Source organism: Trachinotus anak, unplaced genomic scaffold (genome assembly GCF_046630095.1).
Source record: "Trachinotus anak isolate AG129_WGS33_773 ecotype Australia unplaced genomic scaffold, CSIRO_AGI_Tana_v1 ptg000026l, whole genome shotgun sequence".
NCBI classification, from domain to species: Eukaryota; Metazoa; Chordata; class Actinopteri; order Carangiformes; family Carangidae; genus Trachinotus; species Trachinotus anak.
The window spans coordinates 14793795-14804676 of record NW_027273877.1 but is presented as its reverse complement, the minus strand read 5'-3'; the positions used below and the strand labels follow the sequence as shown (position 1 = coordinate 14804676).

General features: G+C 42.4%; 1 protein-coding gene across 8 annotated transcripts in view; it reads right to left on the bottom strand.

Moving 5' to 3' along the window:
• Positions 1 to 6790: 6790 nt before the first annotated feature.
• LOC139609444 (diacylglycerol kinase zeta-like) overlaps positions 6791 to 10882 on the bottom strand; it is a 79977-nt gene continuing 75885 nt past the window's right edge. For 7 of the 8 annotated variants that reach the window (XM_071464007.1, XM_071464006.1, XM_071464008.1 and 4 more), the window contains one exon: positions 6791 to 9167. In XM_071464007.1, coding sequence (XP_071320108.1) covers positions 9051 to 9167 — 117 coding nt within the window. In that variant the 3' untranslated portion in view covers positions 6791 to 9050. The remainder of the gene's footprint in view (positions 9168 to 10882) is intronic. The other variant, XR_011685227.1, reaches the window with a different exon arrangement.

Below are 10882 nucleotides of genomic sequence, written 5' to 3'. Positions count from 1 at the left end.
ACTAAAAAAGCAAATGGAAAAACTTGAGCAGAGAACAGGAGAAGCAGAATTAAGAATTAGCACAGCCAAAGACAGGCCAGCAGCATGAGAGGGTGCTACATACAGTGTTTAATGAGACAGGAAACTGCCCCCACCAACTTGTGTGATAATCTGAAGGAACCGTCTGCGCCGCAACAATCTGGGGACTTACCCCGAAGAAAGTAAGAAAAACGATGTGACAGGGTTTGTGAAACAGCTGTTAAAAAACACGCTACGGTTCCCACAGGAAAACATTCAAATAGAGAGCGCGCACCGATCCTTGGGGATAAAGCCAGCTAATTTTGCACCACCACAGACAATCATTGTACGATTTATGGACTACAGAGTGAAGGAAGCGGTGCTACAACATGCATGGGCACATGATTCCAAAAGATGTCGCTTCCTAGCACAGCTGAGAATCAGTCTAGGGACTAGAGTGAAAATGTTTCCGACCATAATCAAGGCCCTGCCGACAAGTGAGCGAGCGGGAGAGGCTGGAACACAAGCTCTCCAGGGAGTCATGGACAAGGCAGCAGAACGGAAGGAGAGGAGGAGGCACATCTCTAACAGATGCTGACTTACGAGCTTTCATGGAGGAGCGAGAGGACAGTTAATGTATGAAGCCTGTAACGGTGGGGACGCAGGACCACTTTTGTTAGTGACAATATACATAACTTTGATCTGTCTGGATATGTACTGTACAGCTAATTGTACTGAATGGTAGTAATATGTAAGAAATGTTAAGAGTCTAAGAATCAGAATCAGAATCAGAATCAGTTTTATTGCCAAGTATGTTTTCACATACAAGGAATTTTTTCTGGTGATTGGTGCAATTGATCAGCAACAGTGGGGCTCTCTAGCCTTGTTGATGAGGCTAATAGCAGATGGGAAGAAGCTATTTTTGTGGCGAGAGGTTTTGGTCCTGAAGGACCGCAGCCTCCTGCCAGAGGGGAGTGTCACAAAGAGTTTGTGTCCAGGGTGGGAGGAGTCAGCTACAATCTTCCCTGCACGCCTCAGAGTCCTTGAGGCGTACAGGTCCTGGAGGGACGGAAGATTGCAGCCAATCACCTTCTCAGCAGAGTGGATGATACGCTGCAGTCTGTTATTGTCCCTCTCCGTGGCAGCAGCGTACCAGATGGTGATGGAGGAGGTGAGGATGGACTCAATGATGGAGGTGTAGAAGTTCACCATCATAGTCCTTGGCAGGTTGAACTTCTTCAATTGCCTCGGGAAATACATCCTCTGCTGAGCTAAGGGAGGGAAATACACCTGATTTTCTTTTCTTCCTATGAGGAGACCTATGATCGGGCTAAAATCTCAACAAGGGAGGGTTTTTTTTCTCTTTGGTTTGTGGTTTTGATGACATTATGCAATGCATGCTCCCCAGAGAGACTTAGAGGCCTCTCTGCCTACAATACAACAGGGGCTGGATAAAAAGTTAGTGAATTTAATTTATGGTTGTATTTTTTTGCATCCAGCTGGGTTTTTTGAAGTCAAAGGTGTATATGATGTTCAGTTAAAGTCAAAGTTGTGTGTTAATAGTTTTTATTTCCTTGACATGTTCGTTAGGCCTACACACCTGAATGTTGTTAATGAAGGGGGAAAAAGTAGCTCATAGAACATAAGGTTGGAACTAAAGTTGTAATTAAAACCATAAGATATGACAAGTCTAGGTATTGTTAGATATAATGTTAATGGGCTTAATCATCCCATAAAACTGCTCAATAGCATTACTACAGGAAACCCATTTGAGTGATGCAGAACATAAAAAACGAAGACGAAAATGGGTTGAACAGGTGTTCTGGCCGTTCTGTTCAAACAGTAGAAAGAGAGGAGTAGCAATTTTGATTAGTCGATCCACTAGTTTTGCAGTACAGAAAGAGTTAAAAAACAAGCAATGCAGATATATAGCAGTCATAGGAACTATAGGAGGAGTTGATTTGACTATAATGAATATTTATGCTCCAAATGAGGATGATCCCCTCTAAATAGCATCTATTTTGGCAATGGAAGCTATAGGCACTATAATTTTAGAGGGAGATTTTAATTGCATCTTAGATGCAAAACTGGGTAGGTTGTCCTTGGAATACAGACCACTTAGCAAGAAATCCAAAACAACAAAACATATGCTGGAGGAATTGGGTTTTGTTGAATGCTGGAGAGAGAACAAAAGACTTTACTTTTCTGTTGAATTTACATGGGACATACTCTGGAATTGATCTGATTTGTATATCTAGGCAAGACTTATACAAAGTAGAAGATGTACTATAGAACCCATTATTTTATCAGATCATGGCCCCATAAGTCTGAAATTGAATTTAGGCTTTGAAAGAAATTTGAAATACACTCCTGATCTGAATCTTAAGACCAGTTTAAAAAATTGCAAGAATTTGCAGTTTGGACTGTCGGATCTTAAGAAGGTTCTAAGTAGAGCTTCAAAGTGCAAAAAGAAGAAACGGGAGCAAGAGACAAGAGACAAAAAATTTTGAGCAGGCAATTTATTGACAACTGCATTTAAACTCAAACATGCTTTTGTCAGCTGATCAAAAGTTTAAGACCACAGTCTTTAAAAGCCAAAATCTACGCAAAAATTTGGATTCCATGTCATTTTCTGTCAAGTATTCACACTGTCAAGACCTCCTGATGGCAAAGGCAAAAAAGCTCATTGTCTTTGAATGTCGTGGGATTGTTGAGCTGCAATAAGCAAGGCCTCTCACAACATGCCATCGCTGCTGAGGTTGGACACAGTAAGACAGTCATTTTGAATTTCTTAAAAGATCGTGAGGGTTATGGAACAAAGAAGTCTAGTGGTAGACCCAAAAAAATTTCACCGCCGCTGAGCCACAGGATCTGATTGGCTATCCGTCAAGACACGGGATGATCCTCGACCCAAATTAAGGCCATTACTGGTGCTGGCTGCAGCCCAATAACCATCAGATGGCATCTGCGAGGGAAGGGCTTCAAAAACAAAAAACGTCTTCAAAGGCTACATCTCCTTCAATGCCACAAAATTGCCCGTTTGGACTTTGCAAAAGTCTGAAAGGTGGAAGAAAGTTTTATTCTCTGACAAGAAAAAAATTTACCTTGACGGTCCTGATGGCTTCCAACGTTACTTCCAATGACAAGGAGATCCCACCTGAGATTTTTTTCTACGTGGCACAGTGGGGGTGGGGGTGGGGGGTGCCATCATGATTTGGGGTGCTTTTTCTTTCAATGGAACAATGGAGCTTCAGGTTGTGCAGGGGCGTCAAACAGCAGCTGGCTATGTGGAGATGTTGCAGCGGGCATCCCTCATGACTGAGGGCCCTTGTCTGTGTGGTAATGACTGGGTTTTTCGACAGGACAATGCTGCAGTTCACAATGCCCACCTGACAAAGGACTTCTTCCAGGAGAATAACATCACTCTTTTGGACCATCCTTCGTGTTCCCCTGATCTAAATCCAATTGAGAACATTTGGGGATGGATGGCAAGGGAAGTTTACAAAAATGGACATCAGTTCCAGACAGCGGATGCCCTTCATGAAGCCATCTTCTACACTTGGAGCAATGTTCCCACTAGCCTCCTGGAAACACTTGCATCAAGCATGCCTAAACGAATGTTTGAAGTGATCAACAAGAATGGTGGCGCTACTCATTACTGAGTCCTTTTTTGACACTTTGATTTCTGTTTTGAGGGGTGTTCGGGTTTTTTTGGTCTTAAACTTTTGATCAGGTGATGAACAGCCTATTTCAGTTAAATTGTTGTTTTCAATAAATTGCCTGCTCAAACTTGTCTCTTGCTCCCATTTCTTCTTTTAGCATTGTGAAGCTCTCCTTAGAACCTTCTTAAGATCCAATAGTGCAAAATGCAAATTCTTGCAATTTTTTGACTGGTCTTTTAGATTTTAATCAGAAGTGTATTGGAGATAAAATGTGTCAGTGCAGACAGATCCAATTACACATCAACAACTAAAGCAAACTATAGAGGAATATTTTTGAGTAAATGATAATGGGTTGGTGTCTCCTTCTACTCTTTGGGATGGAACTAAAGCAGTGTTATGGGGTAAATGTATCGAAACAGTGGTTACATCAAAAAGACAACAATTAGAAAAAGAGAAAAAATTGGAGAATGATATAAAAAGATTAGAGCAGGTACATAAAATGACCAGGGATGACAACATACTGATGCAACTCAAGCAACATAGGGATGCTCTAGATGAATTCCTTACACATAAAACAGAGGGAGCTCTCAGATATATAAGTCAAAGATATTATGAGATGGGGAATCCAGCAGGTCGTCTACTTGCATTTCAATTGAGGAAAATGCAGTCGAGCCACATAGTTCCTAAAATAAGACACCCCACTCCTCAGACTGGGGTTTCTCATTCATGGGAGGTGGCAGAGGCATTTCAAGCATTTTATAAAGACCTTTATTGTGCCCCAGAGGAGGTTCAAAGCATAGCAAAGATTAAGGAGCTCCATAAAGACCTCCATTTACCAAAGTTAAATCAGGAAGAAGCAGATCAACGGCTCCAATTACAGAAAAAGAAATAGAGGAAACAATAAAATTATCTTTTGTGAAAGAGCTTTCACCTGAACTCTGCAAAGTGTTTAACTATGCTTTAGACAAAAACGATCCACCCAAGAGCTGGTCAGAGGCTATAATATCAGTAATTCATAAGGAAATAGAGGACCCACTAGAGTGTGGTTCCTGTAGACCTATCAGCCTGCTAAGAAGTGATGTTAAGATTCTTAGTTCCATTCTAGCAAAGAGAATGCAGAAATATTTAGGGAACCAGATCCAGACTGGCTTCATACCTGGGTGTCAAAGGGCAAATAATATTAGAAGAGCATTAAATTTACAAATAGTGGCAAGACACTCTATTCACTCTTTGCTGGTTCTGAGTTTAGACATTGAGAAAGCATTTGACAGGGTGAATTGGTCGTACTTAAATTGCACCATGGAACAAATGGGATTTAACTCAACATTTGTTAGATTGATCAGTACCTTAAATAAAGTACCTTAAACAAAGACCCTTTATCTAGAGTGAGGGTGAATGGCTATTGCTCTGAATTTTTCAAGCTTAAGAAATATGTTCGACAGGGAAGCCCAGTTTCACCAACTTTGTTTGCTTTATATATTGAACCATTAGCTGAAGCGATTTGAGGAAATGTTGAGGGGATAGTGGATGGGCAAGGCATGATGCACAAAATAGCGTTGTTTGCAGATGATATTGTGTTATTTATAAAGAACCCCTCATCCTCTATACCTGCTCTTATGCATTGTTTAAATAAATATGGAAAAGCCTCAGAATATAAGATTAATGAAGGAAAATCTGAGGCAATGATGATCACAGGAAGTTGGCCTAAATCGTTTGACAGGAAAGTGAAGTTTAGATGGACAAAGGTCAGTCTCAGATATTTGGGTGTCTCCCTGCCTAAGGACTCCTCTCAGCTATACAAAGCAAACTATGATAAATTAATTGCCCAGGTCAAAAAAGATTTGGAAAGATGGGTGGAAACTAGCAGGATGAATGTACTATCATGACTGCTTTTTCTGTTTTGGATCTCTCCCTATAAATGTACCAGTTTCTACATTCAAATTCCTGGATAGACTCGTCTCTAAATTCATTTGGCAAAACAAAAGACCCAGCTTGAGACTCAAAGTTTTCTGCTCACCCAAAGACAAGGGCTGCTTAGCCTTGCTTCATTTCAGAAGTTATTATTGGCAGCACAACTTAGATTATTGGTCTCATGGATTAAGTTAAATATTGATACAAGATGGGTGCACATAGGACAAGGCTCTATACCCAGTATATCAATTTCTATTCTCCCCTTTCTTATGTTAAAGGCAAGGCAGAGGGGTGGCCCGGTAGTCGAGTGGTTAGGGCGCATACCATTTGAGCACAAGACGCTCTTAACAGGCGGTCACCGGTTCGACTCCCGATCAGTCTGTGGGTTAGGGTTAGGGTTAGTAACACAGTTACTACCCCGTTACTCTAGAGCGTTACTCTATCCGATACCCCGCCCCCCCCCGCTGGTCAGAGGCCCCCTACAGGTCAAAGGAGGAAGTGGGGGAGAGAGAGAGAGAGAGAGAGAGCAAGATTCAGTCACTCATGACCACCAATGCTTGAACTGCTGACACACCAGACCTGTTTTAGTTACTGACAAAATCAGAGACATCCACAATGTGCTATGATCTCTCTCTCACACTCTCTCTCACACACACACACAAACACGTGCATTGTGTTGATCTGAAACCTTCAGCTGTCCAGGTATGGCAGCTGTCATCATATGACCTGAGTGTGACCTGTACTACTTCTTCACTGTAGTGTCATAGTAACTGGATTTGTGAACGTCAACACAGTGTCACCGCCCACAGGTGATGTTCATAGACAGGTACAGAACACAACATCATGCTGTTCAGTCACATTAACTACATCTCTGTAACAATGATCTGATCAACAAGCTGCAAGGTGCTGAGCCAACACCTGAAAAGAACAGACAGAGACACAGGAAATGGAGCAACAGTGTACCTGGGTTCACCTGAGGAGGATAAAGGCTCTGACCCCCACTCTCTCATGGAGGAAGCAGGATCACAGGAGAACACACTGAGCAGTCAACCTGGTGAAGAACTCACTGCAGGCCTATGAATTACAGAGGTTTGAACTTGATGGACAAACATCATGTAAGACCTGAGGAGAGCTGCAGGATGTGTCTCTGTCTGTCTTGTATTCAACTCCTCATCACTACACTTGAACTACTCCAAACATGAGATTGTTTGTTGATAGGATTCAGTTTAATTCACTTTTATTTATGGCACCAGATCACAACAGACTTTATCTCAAGGCACTTTACAGAGTCATCCATAACAGATTCACATAAACTCCATCTTTTATTCTTGATCTCAGAAGCACATGATACAAATACTGAAGAACTGAGAAACAAGTGCAGAAAGAAAAACAGAAAATGTGTGTGTGTGTGTGTGTGAATAAAGATCAGACTGACCACAGGTGTAAATTAAATCCTTCTGTACATCAGTGTGAGCCAGGACAGGGCTGATCTGAGAACATTTCAGTGACAATCAGTGAAGTTAGTGTTGGTTGATTCACGTATTTGTTTCTCATCACAGCAGGTTTTTATTTTACATCTCAGGGCTGCTCACACCTGTGAGTTCAGGTCATAGCTTCCTGAACGAGCCGCAGGTAAACCCGTTCTGAATCAGGTACATCAACAAAAGCCAGCTGCTGGTTGTGAGTCAGGTGACAGGAAACATCAGGATCCAAACTCAAAACCACGGTTGAGATCATGTGACTCTGTTAACCTGAGCGTTCCTGTCCCATTCTGGTTATCCTGCTTTATTCAACATGAGAAACCTGGATCTTCAGCTCCCTGCTGACGTGGTTCAAACAGGACCCAGAGCTCTCAGGCTGCTTTCACACCTGCTCTCTTCAGTCTATTTAAATCAAACCCTGGGCAGGTGTGAAAACAGTGATCACACTCAGGTGTTGACCAAAACAGTCCCACTGAGACCCTTTGGAGGAGGTGGTCTGGGTCTGGTCCCAAATTAACTCTGGAGCAGTTTGTTTTTGGTGTGAAAGAGTTCTGAACTGGATCCGACCCCACGAGCAGGTGAACTCACAGGTGTGAGGTGGACGGTCAGACCTGATGTTACTGTCCATCCTCAACATCAGCTCCATCTTCTCAAATGTCTCACACCAGAGCGTCCAATTAGAGCCAGAGTCTGTACAGCACCATGATCACGTCCTGAAGTGAACCAGGGTCCAGGTGTCGGACAGTCTGCAGGTACACTGTCCAGATCCATGTTAAAGCTGATCCATGTTCTGTCACAGTCCAGAGAGTAGGACTTTCTTCCTGTGTTTACTTCCTGCTCCCTCCAGACAATCTGACCCATCAGAGGAAAGAATGTTCTCACATGGTTTGTAGTGATGTTCAGGAAAATGTTCCAAGGTCATGAATCACACCAGAGCAAACAAGCTGTAGCAGTGAAAACACTCTCACTGTCATCAGGTTTTTATTATTCAGTCTGTATCCACTGTCCTTGTCCCTTCCCACCTGCTGTAATTTGTGATTGAGGAATGCCTGTGTGTTGTGTCGGTGTTCAGACATAATCATAATGTGGTCCAGGTGTGATTCTCCACAGCTCAGACTGAGTTACTCAACTGAGCAGGTGAGGATTTGCCTTCATCAGTCAGATTTCGGTTGGTGCTGTGATGATGTGTAAACTTTAAATGTTTTAAATGTTTGGATGCATTAAAGTTTGGCAAAATCAAATTTATTTTCATAGATTTAACAGAACAGTTTTTAATCCAGTGTGATTCTGACTGATTGAAATCATTATCATCTCTATCCCACAGAGGGGATGAGACAGTGATGAGAGCATGAACGGACCCTGAGCGCACCACCATCAGATCCAGTACAGATTATTTCAGCAGGTGAAGCTCTGATGTCACATTCATGGTCCCTGAAGATGAACCCTGATGGTTTCATGTTGGACGTTCAGTGAACTCTCATCTAATCATCGTTAAACGTCTGTTAACAAACTTTATTTCATCAAAGAAAAAAAATCAGGTAATAGCTTTGGTGAAGCTCATTAGCACTGTCAGGCTGGTTAGCCTTGAGATGCTTGTTAACCCTGTGACAATCGTTAGCCTTGAGAGGCTGGTTAGCCTCTAAGACTTTAACACTGGAGTCTAGCTAACTAAATCAAACTCCATTTCCTCTGAACAGCGTCTTTATTTACAGCAGATGATTCAGTTTGAATCTGTTTGAGATTAAATTAATCTTCAGTCTGTTTCTGTTTCCTTCACCAACATGTTTTATTACTGAGCTGCGCAAAATGACTTCATCATCATTGTCATCGTTTTAATCACTGCCATAATCATCAATGAATGTGTGTTGAGATCAGACTTGACTCAGCTTTAATCTCAGTCTCTGATTGACATGAGTCCACGTCCTAGCATCACTGACCTGCTGTCAGTCAGACGACAGCAGTATCTTCATCCTTGGCCTACTCAGACAGAGTGTCAGCGTCAAACAGCCGTCTCCTGGTCTTCTCTCTGGATCATCTGGTAATGCTGCCTGTTCTCCAGGTAAGCTGCCAGTTCAGCATCTTGTGCCTTCTCTGCTCTGTTCTTTGGAGTGTCGCCCTGAAGGAGACAGAGGTTCACAGTTAGACATTAGTGTCTTTTATTCCTCATCACACTCAGCAGAGACACCTGTGTCTCTGTGTGTTATAGTGACCTGCCTTCAGTAATTTGAAGACCATTAGGGTTTGTGTTTTTCACTGTTGGACATGATACACACTAAACCATAAAGTTTTTCAGCCTGTATAAAGATTTGAATAGCCTCTGCTGATTTCTCTCTTTCTTCCTGAACCTGAACCTGGAGGACAGCAGGCAGCACACATCAGACACACCATAGTGACAGAAGAAGCTATGGCAGCTGAGAGGTGCCAAACCAGGGAGTAAATGAAACTGCTGCTGGTCTGGAGAATTACCATGAATCAGGATGTATAGGACAGAGGTGGGTGTATTGACACACTATACACTGCCCTGAGAAATGAACACATGTCCCAGAGAAAATTAATGTAATTATGAAGTCACATCCACCATGAATCACTTTTAATTGCTGCCACTGGGTAAAACAAAGCGGCACTTAAGTGGATGTGGAAAAGAAAACTTTGTTAAACTTCAGCTTTTCAACTAGCAAATGAAAACTATCAATAGTCTATGGTGGTAGATATCTACACCCAGCGATCACTTTATTAGGAACACCACACCAACACTGTAGTTCCTCAGTTCTTCAGGTCCTGGATCCAGATGTTAAACTTTCCTCCCAAAGATTCTAGAGCACTACTTTCTAGAATCTTTGGCTGCTGCTATTTTGACCCTTTGAAGCACCCTTACTTCAAGCTTCAAGGGTCAAGCTGCCTCAGACACTTCCTACAAAGATTTTACATGGCGGAGCAAGATAAGAGCACCAGTGACGGTGTAAAATAAAGAATCTTTGGTGGCACATGATTAACATGATTAAAAAAACCATATTATGCTCGGTCCGTAATCTCATCGCGATTAACGCGTTAACGCTGATAGCCTAGTTACAATCTCTAGTTACAATTTAACATTACACTGTTTGTTACACTGTAACATCAAACTGTTTGTAACACTTTAACAGTTTTTAACCCTCACCACATCCTCTCATGATGAATCTCTTTAACTCACTGTGACTTGTATGACCACACTTCAAACTGATGTGTCGACCAACAGAACAGACCAGACCAGATGTCCACATCTGTATGAGACAGCTGCACATCAGGTATCTGATAATCTAATTGAGCAGGGTCACACCTCACATTTCTCTATAACTGAACACAGTCTAAGTGTGTTTATGTGGAAGAGGCCAATGACTCACTTCTACAGTTAAGAACAGACTAATAACTTGAGTCCAATGCTGTGTGTGTGTGTGTGTGTGTGTGTGTGTGTTTGGAAACACTCCCAGAGAGACAGAGAGAGGGATGAACAGGGAGAGAGGGAGCTGAGCTTTATTTCAAGCCCAGTAAAACAACTGGTGCTACACCCCCCACCCCCACAACCCCCACAACCCCCACAACCCCCCCACACACACAGACACACAGACAGACAAACAGCGAGAGAGAGAAACAGAGAGAGACAGAGAGCGAGAGAGACAGAGGGAGAGTCCTTTACAGTTGATGTCAAACCACTGTCTCTGTCTCATCCTCTCTCTGTATCTAGGTCACTGCTGAGTCCAGACACTCAGGAGCTTTTCAACATGAATGAAACCTCCATGGAAAACCAAACACAAATGAAAGAAGATGCACCAGACACACACTCACTCACTCAAA